Below are 22,870 nucleotides of genomic sequence, written 5' to 3'. Positions count from 1 at the left end.
TAGCCTGTCCCCTTGTTCAGCCTGAACACAGTTCCTTTGACCTCTGCACAGTAGGACCACCTTGCCATGTGCTAAGTCACTTTGCAAGACGTCCCTTAGACAGCAGGAGGTGCATGTAGAGGGAGTTTTCCAGCACGCAGCCTTACAGATGTCTGCAATGGAAATCCCAGAGAAGAAAGACCAAGAAGTGCATCATCATGACATCATGTGCTCTGATAAACTGTTGACTCTGGTTATCAGAGTGTGTTGGCCAGTCTGGATTGGCAAATTTAATAGCTGAAACTACCCAGCGGGCCATGGTGTCTCTCATTGCTGGTCGGTGTGGATTGGTAGAAGTACCACTTCAGTGTATGAATCAGACACCACAGATTGTCTCCATCGTCTGTCATATGCAAAGTGATAGTTGGGACAAAATGTCTGGCGGCTCAAAGGAAAGACACTGGTTTTTGGTTGATAGAAGCTGATAGATGGAATAAAGCGTTCCCAACATAGGTGTCCCTCAGCAATTGAAGGGGCTTGCAGTTCGGAGCCCCACCTGGAAGTGGTCACAGCTAGTAGAAAGGCTAATTTAACACTGGCATGTAGTCGGGTGGCATTACTTCAAGGTTCGAAGGGCGCACCTGTGAGCATCCTTAGAACTTTGCTCAGATCCCATGACATGACTAAGCATTTCACACGTGGGCGCTCAATGAACATACTACGCAGGAGATAAATGAAGGGCACTGTTATTGGATATAGAGGAGCCGTCTATAAAGCCAGAATGTAAAGCAGCCAAGCCCGATCTATAGTTGCTAATCGTGGAGACTTGTAAGCCCAGGTTGAAAAGGTACATGAAAAATTCTGCAATAGTATTTAAAGTATTTTTCACACAAGTGGGAAAATATTTTCACAGATATCCCCCCAAGTGGGAAAAGATTTTCACGCTTTTCCCCACAAATGGGAAAAAAATTTTCACAGATTTTCCCACAAGTGAGAAAAGATTTTCCCACTTTTTCTCACAAGTGGGCAAAGATTTTCTCAGATTTTCTCTGGTAGTGGGAAAATAATTTTGCAAGCTTTCTTCATTAAGTAGTATTTGTGCATGTACATGTAGACATCAGGAAGTTTTAGTTCTCTGTGGTTTCAAACATACGCATCTCTGAGTATGGAAAGTGGAGGAAAATCAGTCTGAGAGAAAAGTTCTTCAATTCTCAGGAATATTCAGATTACGGGGTTTTTAGCAAAATACAATGCGACAGGCGAAATCAAAGCTGGCTATGATGGAGGTTGGTTATATAGCACTCTCTTGCATGCCTTATAAGCGTTAAAATTAACCCACTTGGATGGATGCTCAACATGTGCACATGTATCCACATGTTGTCATGTATGTGAATTACGTTTACATGTATTGGCAGATGTATGTACCGTGATTTCAGAATAAATGCCTTGTATCCGGTTATCTCGACGTTTTCGCGACGCCAATCAAAAAATATTACCAAATCTCTTCAAAAACCGCCACGGGACCTCATGCATGCCGCACCGCATCGCGAAGCACAAACTGCATCTACACCTACCGCAACATCCTGACTGCTACTGCATACCCATTCATGGACAGTCCAATCGCTGACTTTCCAATAACCATGTGACCACAGAAAGTAACATGTCATTAGGACCCCAAATGAAAACAGACTCAATATGTCACACCGAACACAATCGGCCAAAAGACGAGATTTGCTACATGAAGATACACGTACAATTTAAGCAGTTGATTTTATTTGTCAATCGAAAGAAACCTGTTGGTAAGAAAATACTACATGTAGTATTTCATTGTTGATATTTTTTTGTGCCAAACTACACCACGAGAATAAATAAAAAGTGGGCAAATAACCCATGTCGCCAGAGCAGAGCAAGTTAAGTTTGTCGTAATACATACATTTCATGTGCTTCGTGACTTCATGACTTGGGGACTCCCGTTTAATCATTCAACATCCAGACAACTTTTTAGACATTTATTCTCCGACATTGACCAGTGTTTATTTATGGTAATCCAAGAAAACAACTGCGCCACGTGGGCGCGGCTCGCCGTGGTGAGCACATCAAAATGCAAAATGCGAATGCGAATGTGAATTCCTTTTGCTTTTTTTCCCATTCCTTTTTGCAGTGTTAACTTTCAAATGCAACGTACTGTAGTAGACGGGGCCATGAGGGGCAGAACGCCCGGGGAGTGTTCCCGGTTGAGGTCGGCGGAAACTGTAGAGTGTAGAGTTCCGGGTGGAAGGACCAGGAGAGATAAGTCCGATGACCCGGTGATGCCCAGTTGAAAGCCAGAGTCTCGAATGGGCTTCGGTGGTTTGAAGCCCCGGCAGTGTAAAAGCCCAAGAGGCTCCGCAGAGCCCGATGAAGAATTGCCCAGTTGCGGGGTATCGCAGTTCAGTGGTGCATCAGATGGGGAGGGTCCCGGCATTTGAGGGGAGCCCGACCCGGTGGCTTCGATATCTGGGCCGGAAGGAGTACGCCCGGAAACAGCTGGAGAAGTAGTCTTCTTGACTGACGTTGACTGGCGGGTGTTCTTCGGAGTCGCCGGGGGAGTGCTGGCTGGAACCCCGCCATGGCGGTCAGAGGGCGTGGCGTGCGATGATGGTAAGGCGGGCCCGGAAGATGTCTGCTTGGGGTATTCCCTCGGGAGTCCCAGCTGGCTCGCCAGGCCAGCGATTGACCAAAGAGACAGGGTCCTTGCCAGATCCTGGCAGTGTCCCTGCTGGGGTCTTCCACAGTCAACAACGGAGCTTCCCCATCAGCTCCGTGGGGCTAAATGAACCAGGGGCCTGGCCAGATCATGGCTGGAACCCCCTGGCTGACGACGAGGCCTTTTCCTCGTCTAAGTAGCCGGAGAAAACAGGGGAGTATGACAGATCCTGACAGCGACCCCCTGAAATCAACCGACTAAGGCCTAGAATTAACCGGTAAGGTAGACATGGGCATAGCTGAGTAGAACCTTGTAGTACCGACAGTAAACACCTGCAGGATGCACATAAGAAAAACAGTGGAAAAACACAAAAAATATACCAGAGAATGTACTCTTACCAACAAACTGGTAAAAATTCAAGGTAATACTTTATTCAAAAAGGAGATCAAATCGACACAAAACCGTGTAGTGAAAACGGAAGCTCAAAAATCAAAGATGCCTCGAAAGACACGTCCGTTACGCTACGGCGCTAGAAAAAGAAGGATGATCATGGCGGCGAAGCTGCCTTGCATTGTGGGAGGTCAGGGTGCACTATGTGTGATCAAATCCTTTCAGCGAACAATGATAGGTGCCTGGGAATTTGCATATGTAGTGAGTGTTTGGGTAGGTAGAGCGCAGTAGACTACACATTTTAGTGTAATATACTAGTACATGTACTGTGCCCTGTCTTGGCTTTTAGCAGCCAACAAGGCATGAATTCTCTCACGAAAGGCTAGGATTACATGAATCTTTCACTTTCTAGGTCTTAAGTATAGGTTTTCGTGGCCAATTTCAGCAAATGACATTCAATTTAACACAAAGCCCATTTAATCAATTCGAGGCAAAAGAAATTCAAATAACTTCAAATAATTAATCACCGCTGTACAATGATTTAAACGCTTGAGCTAGTTTTGACTTGACCCTATTAGAAACACCGAAGAGAACACTTGGCCACTTTTGCTTAAGCAGCCATGCCGTCTGGTTGTACAGATAACTCTCTTGCAAAAACATTTTGTTTTGGTTTTCGCGCTCATACTCTGGAAACCATGCCCTGCACCAATTCAAATGGTGGAGTGCCTATAGATCTGGGCTGCTGAAGGGGGCAAGGCCAGGGTGGGCTGGGGTGAGCCAATTGCCGAAATATGCAGACACTATCCTTTCAGGTGCCATGTATGGTTGGCGAGATTACGGTATTCAGTTTTGAATACGGCAAGCGTGTGTGCCCTCCCGCTCTTGGGCGAGCGTTGATTTTTACAGAATTATAGTTTTAAGGAATTATAGTTTTAACACTATTTGTATATTCTTGTAATTGTATATATGTAACCGTTTTAGTACTAATTCTGTGTGCAAGCATTTTAGTTATCCATGAGGGATGCAATAAAGACTTTTGACTTGACTGATCAAGTCAGCTGAATTGTGGTTCGACTCCGAACTGTGGTTAACCTTACTTGGTGCACCTGTCTTGCACCAGCCTTTTCGTTCCCACCAGCAGAGCAAACATACCCTCGCCAGTTTCACGTCAGATATTGGGTCCAGGACAATGCCCAGTCACTGGCGGCCAACCCACATGCAACGACTTCAACCGCAGCCAATGCATTTGCGTTACATGCCGCTTTGTGCACTGCTGCCAAGCCTCCCGTACATTTGTGGATTGTATCAGGCAGATGAATTTCATTTGATTGATGAGAGTTGGAATTTTATTCATGAAAACTTTTATCCTGCCCTATTGCAATATTGTTGACCAGCAGCATAACCCTTTTACCATTGCCACGTAAGGCTATTGGGCGGCGGTCATGCTGTTGACTTCAGTCAGCAACACGTCCGTTTGGCAGGAATTTCATTCAGCCGGTGAAACACAAAATGATTACAGTATAGGTTTTCCCGGCCAATTTCAGCAAAACGACATTCTATTTAACACAAGCCCATTTAAATGTCTTTTAAAATGAATACTCCTTCATATAAGCAATTAAAATCTGAAAAAAATCATTTGATTTCACAGAGAATTCTTTCAAAAAACCTTCATTCCAATTCAAATAGTTGTTTTATTCATTCAAATTCTTCAAAGGTATTAGAAAAATGTTGGTAAAGCATTTGATTTCATCAATGGGCAAGTTCTTATCATATATGTGAATTCAAGTCAGTTCCTGTGATTTGCACTTTCTGGCTTGTATTTGCCATTCTATGCAATGGAAGCTGATTTTCCAGTAAGTATCAAGATCTCGATACGGCTCTTTGTCAATGTGATTTAGAACAAAATCTTGTGCCCAGTAATCTCGTCGTTGGTAAGGAAGAAGCTGATTATGCACAACAGGGCAATAATGCAGAAAAGGGCCCATGAACAAGTTACTAGGAACAAAAGCAAAGGATTTTCTCTTCATGTTATATCGGCGACTAGTTTATATTTACAACCTTTGTTAATTATTAATTTGAAATGATCCGAATAATTATAAACAGAAGCACATTAAACCTAATGAACATCAGTACTCACAGTAAAGACCAAAAAAGAAAACCACCTCAATTGATTTCATATTTATGATTCAACAAATACAAACAAATGTACGATTATGGATACAAATTAATCATTCACAGTCATCAAGAGAATGATTATGGAACAAGAATATCATACAGAACAATTTACAGTGAAAGACACTTACATGTACATGCAGAATCAACTACTGCAACAATTCAAGTCACATCTAAATTGAAATTGACTTATTGTAAATGAACAAGGAAACCTTGCACAGCCTACATTGTACTCGCTTGAGTGATTTTTAATTTTACTGCACTAATTGGAAAAGGGCAGCAGAAATTAAAAGTAAAAGGGAGAGACAAGTCAACCGTTGAGACAAGTTGTCCATTGGGACACTGTCCCATGTGTTTTCTTGGGACCTTTTGGGAATTCCCCGAACTGAAATTACACCAATTGAGTTCTTAATGGACTTTGCTTGCTCAGAGGATTCCAAGGTAATCCCATAAAAGCTGAACTGAAACCAAATTCATGCACCGGCACAAGAAATTGCAGGAGTTGACACCTAACAGGCATGATCACAATGATCGTGAGCAAGGATGCACCGGGCCCAACAGCTACACGTAGTGCAGCGGGCAGTGCAGTGGGTTTGAAAGCTGGATGGATGAAGTGCTGAAACTGGTTCTGGTAGGCAAAAGTATACGTATTACAAAAACATTCCAAATTGCAAGTTTTTGTCTGCACTTTCTGTGCTATGTAGCTCTGGACAGTGATGTTAGGAGAAGAGAATTGACTCAAATTAGTTCTTAATTTGCACTGACATATCTTGAGAAACTTGAACTCTACAAATGTCCTTTTTTTAACATTTCAATATGGTCACCCTATGTCCAAATGATGATAAAGGTGATTAACGGCACTTTTGTAAGTCCTACGTGTTCAGCACATTCTAGTGATTTACTTGCACATATTCATTAACTCCCTCCTGTTTACATTAAACAATGGGTTTAGTATGATGGATTTTATTCATAGGCAAATCAAATCAGAATGGAGCTCAATACATGTACGCATATTTGTAAGTTTTACAATTGCGCTGACCATAGGCATTGAACTGACTAAAGTCCCTCACGGTGCATACCGTATTTCATAACTATGCCCCCTGAGGACAAACCGTGTTACAAGGGGTTCACATTGCAAGTGTGAATATCCAAAATGGATGAAATTTGAATGTACATGAAAACCTAAGGTTACAGATATTTATACATATCAATGTACTGAAAGCTGAGTACACGGAATAGTTGAATTTCCTTATTTTGCTTTGTGTGTATACATGCACATGTACATGTAGGTGTCCTTTATACTACTGCTGGAGTGAAAGCTACAGATAAATCTGTTCCCCATGTTAGTTTTGAGCATGGCAATTCAATGTAACTGCAGTTACAACTGAGAAGCACGGGTACCAATGATAAAGGAAGCTGCTGTACAACAAAGCAAGGAAATGAACAGGTGATGGTGAAAAGGCCTACTGTTGCATTGACATACAGATTGCCAGTTCTGGTAAATGCAATCATGAATCAAAGTTTGTGTGTACAGTGTACATGAGTTTGTTTCTGCATTCAATTGGGGACCCTGAACAATAGAGGACAATAAGGTCCCCGATTGACAACTGTGTACAAAACATATGGGTGGTCTTGTAAAAAAGTTAAAGTACAAACAAAAGAGGAACAGTAGGGGGTCCCCAGTTGCAGGCAAATACACACTTGTGTGTGTTGGGGGGTTCCCCTATGAACAGCCATTGCCTGCCCACCCACCCCACTCCCCTTTAACATTCAGGTCCCTACATACTGCCCATTTAGTGAGAACGAAAGTTTTCAGCATTCAAAAGATCCTGATAGTTTCAGTTGGTCCCCATGTCATTTGAAATGTCTGGAAATTTTCATAATAGAACAGAAGTTGGCATTTTTTATATGATACACTTCAGAAAAATGTATGCCCTAAAACATAAGACCAGATTTGTGCTGCGCAGATTAGTGCTTCATTTTTTCTAAACACTCAATGTGCATATTTCATTGTTCCCCCAAGAAACAAAGCTATACTGGTTCACAGTGGTTGATTATTTATGTGTTGATATCAGCGGAATATTTCAATTTCCTTATTTGTTTCTTGTGTCTAGGCACACTTCATACCGCTGCTGAAGTGAAAGCCACTTTTGGAATTCGACATAACTGCAGTTACATTTAGAGAGTGTTGTAGTCGAGACCATCGCAAGACCCGCAGACACATGACCATCGCAAGACCAGACTCAAGACCATGCCCAAGGCCAGTCACAAATAAGAGGGTGAACAATGACAAAGGAATCTTTTGTTGCAGTTCATTTGAATAGCTTGTGACTTGAATTCAGACTGGAGGTCTTGTGTTGGTCTTGTGCTTGTCTTGTGTGGTCTTGACTACAACACTGCATGTAGATCAGGTGCACGGCTATCCACACTGAAGGAACCTGCTGTACAACAAAAGAAAGAAATTAACAGGTGATAGTGAAAGGCCTACTGTTGCATCGATATACAGACAGATTGCCAGTTCTGTTTAATGCAGTCATGAATCATAGTTTGCATGTACAGTGTATGGGTGGGGGTTGCATCCATCTACCACTAACATAAATGAACAGCCACAAGCCTGCCCCCACCTTTAACATTAAGGTCCCCACATACTGCCCAGTTAATGAGAGCGCAAGGTTGGAGTGCCAATGAATACATGTGAACATGTACGCTGTATTTGCACGTGTTCAAGTTCTGACAAGGGTTTGTGTGGATGTGTATGTCGGGGGAAATACATCCAAGTACCACCATCATAAATGGTTCCTTCATAAACAGGTGACAGAAAATTTTTTACCAGCACCGTACACAAAGGAAGTCTTTTGACACGTTGGTGTGGTCGATGGAAATGCATTTCATAGCAAGACTATTCTACAGAAGGACTTAATCAAAATACCATGATTATCTAAAAAAGACTGCAACCAATAGCACCTGAGATATATAAATATATTCATACATGTCCCCCGGCATGTTTTATTCAAGATTACTGTAGAAATTGTGAACACAGGTTTCGGACGCATAATGCAAAGTTTTCAGCGGTTACAAGATCCTGATATCTTGAGTGTATTCGCACGTCTTCTTTAGTATCTAGGGCAAAAAATCGTTACCGGTATTTATATAAGATACAATAGTGAAATGCCCTAAAGCACAACTGCAGTTTTTCTCTTTTCCTTTATACATAATAAGAACAGTTTAATATTCTTTAACTGATAATCCCTCAACTTCTGGACCAGTCTCACTGTTCAATTGTTTGAGTGTATTATGAGAGTTAGTGCACTGCTGTGCACTCGCAAATACAGTTGTTAATAGTAAGCAAATCCCTGATCGGGCATCTGTGCATCAAACCCCTTACGAGAAAACTGAAGTGCGCCCTCACGGGTTGATATTCCATGTTTGTATTACCTGACTGATTATTTAATTAATTCCCTGAGTTTGACTATAGCATTGAGAGGGTAAGAAGTACGGAGTGAATTGAATTAAGCATTCACCTTTGAAACAACTATTCATGACATCATTCGTATCCCATTATTCTTTAAAGTAGGCCAAGAAACATACTGTGTTTGTTTCTGAGATCGCAATCCAGATCATCTTATTCCAAACAGGTATTGAAGAGCTGTCGATTTTTTGTTTCGCGTACAAATTAAATGGAAATGAAGTCTAAAGTTTGTGGAGTCTGTTGTCACTAGTGACGGAACTGTTACAGATGAAAATTGAACTGTGATAATGACGTCATTAGAAGTCACATGATATTAAGGTGCACTCTTTGAAGTCCTATATATCCAAAAGTACATGTCCCAGCGGGTTGAAACTTAGCAAATACCTGGTAGGGTATGGGTGATAGACGAAAATTAACATCATGGGATGAAGACGCATCAGTTTACAAGTGACATGATAGGTGCATCCTTTAAAGCCCTATATCTTCAAAAGTACATGTCTTAGCGGGTTGAAACTTAGCAGATATCGGAAAGGGGATGTGTGATAGAGGAAAATTTAGCTCATGGAATGATGATGTCATCACTTGACAAGTCACGTGACATTAGAGGTGCATCCTTTAAAGACCTGTTTCTCCAAAAGGACATAGCCCAGCATGTTGAAAGTTAGTAGATATCTGAAAGAGGAAGCAGGTATTGTTTTTGTTAATTTTTTTTTCTTTTCCTTTTGCAGACACTTTTTTTGTGACAGGGGACTTTGATAGTTTCGTCATATATATATGCATATATATGCCCCCAGAAGAGAAACCATGTCATTACGGGGTCATGGTATATCCAAAAATGTTTGAAATTTGAAAAAACTTGAAATTTGACTTATGGTTATTTACATGTCAACATAAGCTGATTACTATGGAATATTTAAATTTCTTTATTTGCTTTGTGTGTTTAGGTATCCTTCATATTGCTGCTGGAGTGAAAGCTAGAGAAAAATCCGTTTTCCTTGCTAGTTCAGAGCACTGGAATTCAATGTCACTGCAGTTACATGGTCAGAGACGTGGGTACCCACAATAATTAAAGCTGTTGTATTTACAACCAAGCAAGCAAATTAACAGGTAATGACAAAAAGGCCTACTGTTGCACTGACATACAGACATACTGCCTGTTCTGGGACTGTAAGGGTTAATGAAGTCATGAAGCACAGTTTGTGTGGGGGTTGCAGGTGTGGGTGTAGACATATTGCCAGTTCTGATTAACACAGTTGTGAAGCAAAGTTTGTGTGTGGGTGAGTTTGTTTTTGCATTCAATTGGGGACCCTGAACTATAGAGGACAAGGTCCCCCATTCACATAGGGTCCCTGATTGACAACTGGGTACAAAACATACGGGTGGTCCTCTAAAAAAAGTTGTAGTATAAACAAAAGAGGAACAATAGGGGTCCCCACTTGCAGGCAAATACACACTTGTGTGTGTGTGGGGGGTATCCATGTACCGCCCACAACACCCACGTGCCTGGTCCCCCACTTTAAGATTCACTTTAAGATTCAGGTCCCCACATACTCCCCATTTAATGAGAACCCCAAAATATATGCACACATGTGCGATGTTTGTGTCCAAGTTCTGCCTTCAGTTTTCCATGCATCAACACATAAACTGGTGCACCTGTGATAAATGTTTTCCCTTTTTGCAATAATACAGATATTCATCTGCAGAGACACGAAGGCAGTCTTCATACATGTTAGATGTCCCCGGTATCATTGAGGGAAATGCAGGTTGAGCCTGGACTGATCCACAGAATGGTGAGAACTGTTACATCAAAGTACTCGTACAAGATTATCTAAAAACCAGCAACTGACAGGAAGTGAGATTTACTTGTATGTGTACATGTAACCGCTACAACTTATTGAAAGACATTTGCAGAAATTTTTCAAACTAGTTTCGGAAGAATAATCCAAACTTTTCAGCACTTTTTAAGATCCCGATATTTTTAATTGATCCCCATTATTTGCTTAGTGTGTAAATGTATCGTTCATGCTGCTGCTCAAGTGAAATCTGTTTTACATGATGTTAGTTTCAAGGATGGGAATGTAATGTAACTGCAGTTACATGTACATGCACCGCTACTCAATATGAAGGAAGATGTTGGGCAACCAATTGCAAAGAAAATGACAAGGTAATTAGTACTGCGAAGGCCTGCTGTTGGTATTGTATTCTGATTAAGGCAGACATGAGCAAAGAGGAGGGGGGACCCATGCATGTAATAATGCAAATCGCTTACTGATCAACATCCTACATTGCTACTCCTATGTAACTAAGTGATATCAAAAGTGCTGACACTTCTAACACCTTTTTTCCAGGCATCAACACATGAACTGATGCATAATGAATATATTTTCCATTTTTAGCTGACACAGAAGAATGTTCAGCAGCACATACATGGGGGAAATCTGTGGTGTCCCAGGTGTCGTCGGTGGAAATGCAATTCGTACCAAGATTGTTCTACAGAAAGATGTCATCAAAATACCAAGATGATCTGAAAAACTGCATAGACTAGGACATGAGAAGTACATGTATATGTATAAATGGCTCGACACTTTTTTCAAGAGTACCACAGAAATTATGACTACAACTTACAAGTTTCCGCATTATGCGATGTTTTCAGCATTCACAAGATGACGTCGTGTGATAAGTCACGTGACCTTAAAGGGACAGTCTTTAAAGCACTATATCTCGCGAATTACATGTCCAAATTAGTTGAAACTTTGTGTACAGCTTGAAAAGGAAAGGTTTTAGACCTACCTTGACCTGATGTGATGATGACGTCATCACGTGATAAATCACGTGACCCGAAATGGGCACTCTTTAAAGCACCATATCTCGCGAATTACATGTCCGATTCAGTTAAAACTTTGTGTGTCGCTCGAAGAGGAAAGGTTTCAGACCTAAATTGACATGTGATAATGATGTGATCGTGATAAATCACGTGACCTTACAGGAGCACTCTTTTAAGCACTATATCTTGCAAATTACATGTGCGATTGGTTTGAAATGTTGTGTATAGTTTGAGAGGGAAGGGTTTCAGACCCAGATTGACCTGATGTGACCAAAATGTCATCAGATGACAAGTCACGTGACATTAAAGGGGCACTCTTTAAAGTACTGTATCTGGCAATGGACATGTCCCATTCGGTTGGAACTTTGCCGATGGCTAGAAAGGGAAGAATTCAAGTAGGAAATTTCATTTCATCTGATGGTTGCACCATTATATCACAGTCCTGTTACATTTACATGAGGAAATGATATGGATTTCAAATATTCTACCGAGCAATGTTTGTACTGTATCGTTTACATGAACTTCTCATCACACTCTTGTGCGTATTTCAAGAACTTCGTTACTGGTTTTCAGGTTTTAGATCAGTACAACCAGGGCCGAAGCAGCTTAGTTTGTCCACAAACACATTTCCAGTTTCTTTTTTTTTCTTTTCCTTTTTCAGACACTTTTTTGTGACAGGGGACTTTGATAGTTTCTTTTATCTGATTGATTTCAAACTTAGTAGACATTTAGATATTCATGTCAGGTAGGTCCTAGAAGAAATTTGTGATTTATTTTTGAATTTTGAATATTTATTTTTTTGTACACGTCTTTCTACTAAATTATTGTGTTACTTGAATTTGGTATCTTTTTAAAAAATCTGATTGACTTCATACTTTATAAGCAAACCTTCCTACAGTTACTTACGGATAGTCCAACACCATAATTGTCATGATGACGTCATCACATGATTTTTTTTAAAATTTTGAATATTTAATTTGTCCTAGCTATGTAGGTTTGTTATTTTTTTAAATTTTTTTTCCAACAGGAAGACTGCTTTTGCACTGTTATCGATCCTACTGAGTTCCTGTCAAGGGCACACACTAAGGCCACAAGCTAAAAAACTTTCCTGTACAAGTTCTCATTATGACATCATCAGCTGGCAAGTCACGTGACATTAACCCTAACCTTCCCTGACCACACAGAAATAAACAGTAGTAAAGTGTTTAATTCTGTGGGGATAGGTCTGGTAGGCCCAGACAGCTGGCTTTTGCATTGGGTTTGGCATACCTCAGGAAAGCTAAGTCCAACAGCCTCTGTGCACAAACATTCATGGGTGTTTAACTTTGTGTGAATGGGGAAGGTCAGGGCCAGCAACCCTTGGGGGTTAGGGTTAAAGGGACACCCTTCAAAGCACTATATCTCGTGAAGTACATGTCCAATTGGGTCCAAACTTTGTATATAGCTCGGAGGGGAAGGTTTTTAGACCAAGACTGATCTGATGTGATGATGACGTCATCATGTGACAAGTCACGTGACATTACAAGCGCACTTTTGGAAGTATTATGTCTCGTGAAGTACACGTCCGACTAGGTTGGAACTTCGTGTATAACTTGAAGGGGAAGTGTTTTATAGAAAATTGACCTAATGTGATCATGGCATCCTCGAGTGAGAAGTCATGTGACATTAAAAATGATTTTTTAAAGCCTAATATCAGTGAAGCACATGTCCCGTCAAGTTGCATTTCGCAGATAGCTAGAAAGGGAAGGGTTCAGGATGGACAATGATTTTATCTGATGCTAGTATTGTTATAGATAAATTATGTGACATGAATCGAAATGACATGGACAATAAACTCTCCATTGCTATATTTCCACTTTTGGCCATTATCTTACAAGCTTATCCTATGATTTTCTTCAAACCTTTTGAAACCAAAGCAGCTCCTTGGTTGTCCGCAACCACGGTATTCTTTCGTTATTTTTGTTTTTTATTAACTCTTGAGTTACAAAATGGTTATTTAGTTTATCCTAAAAGTAGTGAAACTACCGCTCATGATCGATCTCTGATGCATGCTTTGGCGAATTTCGGTTGATTTGCAACTGCATAATGTTCTTTAGGTTTTGTGCACAAAATATTGGGAGCCAAGGTCGATGTTCGGTACTGCCGAATGTTCGGTATAGCAGTGTTTGGTATAGCAACGTTCCACTGTACATGTATTATATGTACCAAACTAGGGTGGGCTGAATACAGGAATTGAATATAGTTTTTTCAGGGCATGGCAAGTGTTGTCGTGGATGTAGGCTTATAGTTTTGAGCACCAAGGCAACTTGGAAGGGCACAAAGGTGAAATCCCCTTCAAAGTAGGAGCAGCAACACAACTTTTTTTCCAACTTTTTCCCAATCTGTATGACATTTTGCCGCTGCAGCTGACAGTTCTTGTTTTCTCTTTTTAAGTCTGTCTTGTCCAGCATTTTGTTAAGTACAAAACTTGACATTACTGAACTTTTGCACTCCCGCTGTACACATACATGTATCTACTCATGTGTGGTGCGGGAACCGTGCCTGCTATGCTGCATTGCTGCATTGAAATTCTAAGTCCAATTTTAGTCCATTCCCAAAGCTTTTTGGTATGTTGCTGACCCACACTCCATGCACAATGAATTTGTCACATCAGAAAAGTGAAAGTAAGGCCATGTCTGAATCATTTGGCTCTGGCTTCAAATTAGTGCAGCAAGTATAGGTGCCAAGGTTAGATTTGGGTTCAGTTTGGACATGGTTCGGAAATTTTTGCCGAATTTCGGTTCCGGTTTGGACATGTTCACACATGTACATGTACGTGTAGAATGCATATTGAGACATCAAAGAGCTCCCTACGAACGTGCCGTATATAGTACTTCCGTGTATAAAATATATTAATACAAGCAATGAATCTCCTCTCCATCCCCTTCCATGAGCAACTTTGATGTGAACAGAACTTTTTCCAAACTGTTTCCCAAAACTTGTTTACGAGTTGTATGATGCCGGGAGTATGGTCAGTCCCACTTAGATCTCAAGCAAGTTCTACTGTTAAAACCTTGGTGCACTATAATCGCTGACTATCTGTACATAGCCGTAATCAATGTATGATTTATGCCTAAAGAGTCCACATGTCATAAGCCAGTATCTACAGTGTGCATAGCAACAGAAGCTGTTGGACGTGTGACGTCATCTAGCAAAACATGATTAACTCCGAACATTGATTAATTGATCCTCCTAATTAACTGTTCTCACCTTCATGCGATGGAATAATTTTGCATTTAAGTTGGTTCTAAAGAGATAATTTTGGCTATTAAGTCATACGACGGGAAATGCATAAGAGCGCCACCGTAAGGTTGCTATGTGATAACAACTATCGAACCCAAAAGAATTATTAGACGCAGGGCGGGAGAATATAAAAAATACGAACATGACGTGCTCACTTTAGTTGCCCCAATAAGTTGTGATACTCCATGTTAGATAAGAAACTTTCTTGTCCTTTGTTTACTAAAGATCTCCAAGGCACATTTCCTGTCTGGTAGTTCTTGCTTAGTAATGATTTAGAGTGTCTCCAGATTGATGTTAAATTAATTTTGAACGACATCTGTCACTGCATAATTAATATCCGTTACACATGATGATTTCTTGAAGCCTCACGACTAAACTTGAAGAATGTGATGACGTATTTAGCAAAGACTCCGGTTGCATTGCACAAATATATTTATGAAACGACTTTTCTGATATTGAATGCTTGTGATATGGCTTGTAAATAATGAATGGAAAAGTTATGTTAGTAAGTCGCCGCAATAAATTGTGATACTCCACGTTAGGGTCGACGGCAGTGACTCACGCGACTCGGGTGACACGGAGAGATCACATAGACTAGGTACAGTTGAAACTGGCGGAGTAATAAAGTGGGTATTGGCAATTCAGGAAGGAGCTGGTGCCATTATAGAAATCTACCAGAGTAATTGCAGCAGGGCTGGTTACTGACGCAGTAGCTGAAGTTATAGAAATCTACCGTAGTATTTACAGCAGGGCTGGTTACCGACATAGTATTTGAAATTAGAGAAATGTACTGGAGCAGCATTAGTAGAACTTGAGTCACACTTAGAGAGAGCTACAATTTTTCGGCAGAGTAATGAATTTCATGTAAATAGAGGAACTAAAGATTAAAGAACTGTTGAAGATGTGCTGTTTTAAATATGCGAATAAAACGAGCAGGGTTGACATTACAAAGTTGTCCAACCATCGTTTTCCCTCCACCGTCCTGATTTGAGGTGTTAAGTTTAACTACCTGGTTGTATATTTCAACCTAACGAATCTGGGGATTCAATAAATTTATTGTCGCAGTCCCAACACAGGAGAGCACCTCCCAACCAGATCGACAAAAAGGAACTCCGACGGCCGCACAGGCGACAGTTAAAATTCCCTAACAAGTTACTTTTGGAGGTGTGACAGTTTCCGACCGGTTTTACAGACCAAAAGCAGCTGTGTTTGGACCACGCTTCACTCAACAAAAACGATCGTAGGATACGTGAAAACAACCAGCATGCATGGGAGTTTCCACCTTTAAAAGATACAACATGAAATTAGATTTCATGATTAGATTAGATTACCAGCTACAGATGTATATAAAGAACCTTCGGCATTCCTTCCCAGGATGGTGCCCATGTGGCCAAAGGGGCAATTTTCCATCAGCCTTTTTTGAATGGATAACGCCATTTTATTATTTGAATTCATTACAACGTATTCACACTACAACTTCGATCAAACATGATCAAACAAAAGGTAAATTAGGCCACCGCTCGAACCAAATCTTGTCGTGCGCTAGATCGCTACACCAGCCTGCCTAGAAATATCAGTTTTCCCTCCAGAGTTGCCATTAATCAAGCACGAGTCTATGATCAGCAGCCAATCAAAATTTGTTTTGCACGGCCATTTATGACATCATTGGCCTAACATGGAAAGTAAGGGTGTGGCTATCAGAGATTGGCAAGCATAACGCTAAATCCGAATATGGCATGTCCTTCATAAAATGGACCAAAATGCAACTTTGGATGTCATTTTTCAGAACTTCTGAAAGAGTGACTTTGATCATGTAAAATACAAATTAGCACCTTCAGGTTTATAAAAATGATTATATGGGGATAATTAGGCATAATATGTACTTATAGTGGACATTTGTTTGGCTACCAGTGCAAATCAAATGGAGTTGAATTCATTTAAAGTTTAATGTCAAAGTGTTTACACCAGACGACTATTTTAAAGCACCTAAGAAATAACTTTTAAAAAATATAAGCCACGAAAAAAAGAGCACAAAATTGACGGGAAATGATGAGAAAAGTTTGGCTCTTCATTCTCTTACCGTTTATACATGTATCATATATATTTTATATATTTTATCACTGTCACTATACCAACATATTTGCCAGGTCTTGTATCTTTCGACCACCAAAAATTATCTTTAAGTTTGGCTGCATCAAAAATTTATAAGGAGTACAATATGTTTGTTGCAAACGTCATATTTGACAGAATTTTGATCACATTCGGCAATTTTGACAAAAACTGCATAATGTTCGAGAATGCCGAAAATACTGTCACATGTAGTGCTCGAAAATTCCATGTGCAATTTTCATTTTGCCGGTTATTGTGGAGATAACTCTGCTGAAAATAAAATTAAAATTAACAACTTTGAGCATTAGATTTTCATCATGAATCGAATTTTATGTCTTGAAAGTTATTTTCTTGCAAACGTTATTCAGAATGACGGATTTTGAGAAAAATTGTTTCAAAGAGAAAAATTGCAGAGCGTCGCCATTCCCTGGATGGGTTCATGAATATCGAATAAAAAAGAGGGCGCACTATCTGGGTTGATGTTAAAAATCAAACAGGCAACGATGCAGCGAAATGTTTCTCTAACCTCACCGCGAAACATTGATGGAAGCCACAAAATCGCCACGATCAGTATTTTGGACTGCGGTTTTCAGGAACATACTTGAAGAAAATGTGATAGGTCCAGTCGTAAAAGGATGATGGTTTGGCGGTGCTTTTTTGCACTCTTTTTTAAAGCTACATGTAGTGTTGTACAGCGATATGTGACCCACTCAGTGAAAATGAGTCTTAAGTCGCCAGAGCCACATTGGAGTATAAAGTCTTTTAGAATAATTTTGCACAATGTGAATCAATAGCAACCCACAGCATTTGTCACCTTGAAGTATCCACTTTCATCAGGATGCCAAACTGAGTGATACATCAAAACGAAAATGCAATCTGCTCTTTCCAATACAAATGAAAACTCAAAAAGTGGATCTGGCGACTTAAGACTCATTTTCACAGAGCGGGTCACACATATGGATTTTCCTCGCTTTTTTTGCAGTCGATTTTTTGACACTAACGACAGAATTGAATGACATTCAGGACTGCCAACTTCGGGACCCGATTAATTAAGAGAGGTACTTTTTAATTTCGTGATTATGGTTTAATATGTGTAAATATTATCACCTTTCACCACAGATAAATCTGTGAAAACTAACCTCAGGGATTATCACTCCTCAGTAAATTCTATTGGCTCGGATTTTAACAGGGAGTTCATGTCCCTAAAATTGCTAACATTCCCGACTTTAATTAATTAACTCCAATTAAGTTGAAAGGTTGACATGGTCATCATTGTTCCAGATATCAGCCATGACTTCCCTCATTTCATCAGACGTTGGGAATTAATTCAGTGATGTTCACTTCAGGAAAAATGAACCCCCAAAATTGAACATTATCTAATGGTCCATACTTTGAGGAACCTGCCATATACATAAGCACAATTGGATGTAGTGAGAATTTAGAATTGGTGTGCAGCGGAAATGCCATACATTGCATGTTCTCGGTTGATTATTAGTGAATTCTCACCACATGCTTTTTACAACCATCGAGGCCACCGTAAGTTTATTGTACATGTACATTTATGTGCGTGTGCACATGTACATGTGCAAGCACATGTGCTGAGCGCTAGTGCTGGCGCAGCAAACTCGTTATCCATTTTTCATCGTGTTTGCTTTTTGATCAAGTTTTCTCGCATGCACTCTGTGCGCTAGCAATGCCATGCCATATTAAAGCCAAACTTCCGTACCACCCAGTTTGGTTCGGTTCGGTTTGGTTCGAAAGTGCCATGTTCAATGATTTTTGGTTTGGTTCAGCGGTTCGGCTGCAGCACTACTTCAAATTACTCATGAATCTATGGGAATTATCTGTGGCCACTACCACAGACTTGTGCATAAATTCCAGCCACAGCCAAGTAATTTGTGCATGGCTTCATGTAAAATCACGATCAATCAATATGTCTGATATCTAGAATGGATTCATAGTGCAACTTGCATCAAAGGCAAATGTGTCTGGGCAGATATGGCAATTTCTATGAATATTGTGCACATTTTCAGGGCACTATGGCAATTGAGGAGGGCAACCACAATCCCAATGAATACTGGATTGGCTTTACACTGGACAAGATAGGGAGCCCTTTTTAAACTGGGTCTAAATGGTCACTGTCTCTATAAGAAGAAAAACGGAGCAAGGCAGTCAAGGAAGGGGCCCAAAACCACCTCCCGTTCACTCTTTCTCTTTCCCATTGGCAATAAATGTGCCCTTTTTTTACCCCCCCAAAAAACAGCCCAACACAATGTACCATTATTTTAGATGCTTCAAGAGGGGCCTTTAAAGATTCAGACTCCAGTGTAGCAGTAAACCTAACACATCAAACAGTTACTGGTAACTTACCATCAGAAAAATCATATGGTAGCAGCTTGATAGATTGCTCTACAGCTGGTGCTGGCTGCTTTTTTTCTGTTTGCTTAGCCTAAGATTAAATTCAAGGCAAACACAAATGCACATTATGCAAAATTTTGATTTCAAATGTTGTGGTAAGTTCTTACCAAGATGGAAGTAATGACGCAAGTTTTAAAGCAAGTTATCCGTTAGAAGTAGCAAATGTAACAAAAAACAAGAGCTACTACATGTATGTCAGTTTGCAACAGAACATACAGTCTGTCCACATTTCTAAGTTTTAAGAAAAATGCACATGCTGGATCTAAACCATGACATCCACTGAAAGGAAACATCAAATACATTGTCTGTATCTGTATTGGGCTTTTCTTTTCGCCATACAAAAACATTCAACCCACCAATGAAAAGATAAAATTAGATAACACTCTACCATCACTTGCACAACCAAATCTGAAAATAATACTGGCAGGTATTGAAAGCTAATGGAAAAAGTTTGATGCAGTCAGTGTCCTCTGAATGTCTGGCTTTGAAATGACCAGGATCAAGTGCATTCCAAAGCCCCAATATCAATTAGTGCCACTGGTGGCAAACATACCTTGTAAAACTTTTTTTATCAATTGTCTATCAATCACTGCCGGATCATTTTCAGATCAGGGAATATTTGAAAGTTTTTCATTTGATTATATCATTTTCACAAATTTACTTAAAAGGTGCTTGATTAAAATATCCATTGTTTCATTTCTCTGGATTTAAATGAACCAGAGCTGGAAACGGGTGCATCAGCAACTTAAAATCACTTTATCAGACAACTGCTACAACAAATGTTTTGCATGGGCCTTGTTGTGTTTATTATGGTAGCATAGCACTGTCTTTGAAAGTAAAAAGGACTAAAATAAAAAATGATTCAAAATTAATTAATCTTTTCAGTGAGCGAGTAAATCATCATTGTCAAACCTACACGTACTTGAATAAAAGATAGGTATTGTTTTCAAGCTGACAATACATATTTCAACTAATCATGAAACATATTTTTGAGAGATAGGATATTATTTGTTAGAAACACTACAACTTTGTTTTTTATCAAAGGAGTAAACTAAGTATTCAGTAACAAAGAAAGAGAAGCCACAAGTAACCAACCTTCTGTAACTCCTCCACCTTTCTGTCCTCCATCTCTTTGAACTTGGCCCGAATTGGAATCAACTTTTCTTGAAGTTCTTTAGTACAGAGGTCAAATACATCAAGGATCAATGGGAATTTCACATCCTGCAATAAACACAAAAAATCTTTTTACAGAGCCCAAAAGGCTGGTGTATGCTCACTGTAAAAGTGATTTCTGGTGACAAATATGGTATAACAAATATCCAAAAATAAAACCAGCATAGTGAGTGCACCTTTTTTCACCTGGGGGAAAAATACAGTACTTGTTTATGCTAATGAATGGCACCTTTGGTTTCAAATGTACGTGTGTGGGTTGACGTGCTGGTTCTCACAATAATTTCTTTTACACACATAATTGTGCATGTGACACATTCACTTTGGTACTCAATACCATTTAACAAAATTTAGCCACTGCAAAAACAGTAGAACAAGATGCTAGTTTTTGCCAAATGTTTGGAATAGCAATTGAAAACTCCAATACAAAGTAACTAATTTCGCCTTCTAAATTTAAAAACATCCAAACCACCTTTTATAAACAAGATAAGTATAGCATGGGCAACAGACCTAAAGACAGAGGACTGACTGATCAAAACTATTGGAAATGACATCAAGTTCAAACAGCAGAAACTTGTATCTGACCTTTAAGATCTTAGCATTAATGGCTTCCTTCTCCTTGTAGTAGAATCTCACCATTTGAATTGGTAAATAGGCAGGAAGACGACTTATACGAGACTAAAATGTGAAGAGAGAGAATTATTGTTACTACCAAAAACAATCTAAAATGTTAAACATTGTTCTGCCAGACATTTTTAAATACATATGAGCAACAATCAGTAAGATAGATTAATAATACTGGACTGAATGATAGAATTCTATCTGTTCAAAAGCTCTAATTGATAATGTCCTCAAACTACCATTTTAGTGCTTAGATGTATTTATTCCTTGAAAAAATATGTTGATATTGCAGTACCAATGCCTCTCCACAATCCATGTTTATTTTGAAAATAAATGGACATTTAACATTTTTGAAATTTAAAAATACAATGTCAAAACCAATGTCAATGTTTTCCCACAACACACAGTCCTCATGCCATTAATGTGAAGCCATTGCTGTCAATCAAGCTAGAATTTTCGGCTTCCATTCTTTTTTGTCAGGAGCTTTTCCATATTACTGGCACAAGGGATGAGAAACATGGAAAGAGAAATCTATCAATCATACATCAGACAGGCTTTAAACAATGAAAATAACACACAGTGATTTTTTAGGGCTTTTAACACGTTGACTGACGTGCATAATTTCACAGGGTGATCCCATTTGCCAAGCTTTGTACACACACGTGCATACTTACTAGGTACATGTACATGTACATTTGTGGTGTTTTTCTGTTGTTGTGTGTTCATTTCTAATTACTCTATGGAAAAAAACCTACAAGATGACTTGCAGCTGGCAATGGCAGCTATGAGTTATTTTGCACAGCGTAACAACTAGATAACTCATAGGTTAGCAATGGAATGATGGACTTTTTTGATTCACCTGTTAGACATGTACAATATATATTGCATTTTGTGAAAGTTTGGACAATCATTGACACTGTATTGTATGTTACGAGAACTATGCCATCCCTGTTGTATTGATTTTTACAAAATGGTACGACTACATGTACATGTAAGTGTTGAAAGTCTGAAATACCATGTTCCCCAATGAACTGCACTAAATAAACTGTACTATCAGGAAATCGAAACAGATGGAAATATGAGAATAATCAGAAATCCTAACTATCAAGAAATCAGAACAATGTTTTCACTTTGACATTTTGAAAGCCATTGGGTTTTTGTGTAAAGCTTCAAACAAATGCATGAAAACAGCACCACGTTTCTCAAAAGTTAGGGGGAAAATGAAAAAAAAAATATCTCATGATCTCTCATTTGTACGATTAATTGATCACCGATTACTAACAATTGACCAAACTGCTTTGCGGTGTGGGTGAATGGGTAATTTGTTCTCTCTTTTTTTTGAGTTTCCATTTTCTGAAAGAGAGCAAAATACCACCAGAGGCAAGGCAAGTTGCCGTCTTCCCCTCACCCAGGTGGATACACCAATGTGATCAAACTTTAAAGAAAAGCCACAAGTCGCAGGCTGCAAATTCAATAATTGATCATGTGCCCCTGAGTATGAAGCAAGGACAGCAAACCACTTGCATATCACATCACGACTCGACAGTGCAGTACATGTATGTACATGTCTGTGATACAGTTACAGTACAAAAAGCATATACTCATCCACATACACGCATTGGTTAAGTTCGTTCAATATAGTCTGGATACCAAAGCCAATGATTCTGACTATCCGACGAATCATTATGAAAGGTCATCAGGGAATCTTTGGGCAGGGAACCAGACTACGTTCAATAAGGCAACCCCCAAA

At 39.6% G+C, this 22,870-nt stretch overlaps 1 protein-coding gene across 4 annotated transcripts in view; it reads right to left on the bottom strand.

Moving 5' to 3' along the window:
* usp14 (ubiquitin specific peptidase 14) overlaps positions 1-22,870 on the bottom strand; it is a 62,125-nt gene that overhangs the window by 5,848 nt on the left and 33,407 nt on the right. The window contains exons 9-12 of one of the 4 annotated variants that reach the window (XM_022252106.2): positions 21,085-21,177; positions 20,425-20,550; positions 19,282-19,360; positions 957-2,997 (exon numbers count right to left, since the gene is read on the bottom strand). In XM_022252106.2, the coding sequence (XP_022107798.1) occupies positions 2,936-2,997; positions 19,282-19,360; positions 20,425-20,550; positions 21,085-21,177 (360 nt within the window). In that variant the 3' untranslated portion in view covers positions 957-2,935. Of the gene's footprint in view, positions 1-956; positions 2,998-7,483; positions 7,669-19,281; positions 19,361-20,424; positions 20,551-21,084; positions 21,178-22,870 lie in introns of those variants that run through there. The other 3 variants (XM_022252107.2, XM_022252108.2, XM_022252105.2) reach the window with 3 other exon arrangements.

Source organism: Acanthaster planci, linkage group LG18 (genome assembly GCF_054643075.1).
Source record: "Acanthaster planci isolate LZ-2023a linkage group LG18, COTS_SCS, whole genome shotgun sequence".
NCBI classification, from domain to species: domain Eukaryota; kingdom Metazoa; phylum Echinodermata; class Asteroidea; order Valvatida; family Acanthasteridae; genus Acanthaster; species Acanthaster planci.
The sequence above is the reverse complement of the archived record's forward strand: the minus strand, read 5'-3'. Positions and strand labels throughout refer to the sequence as shown.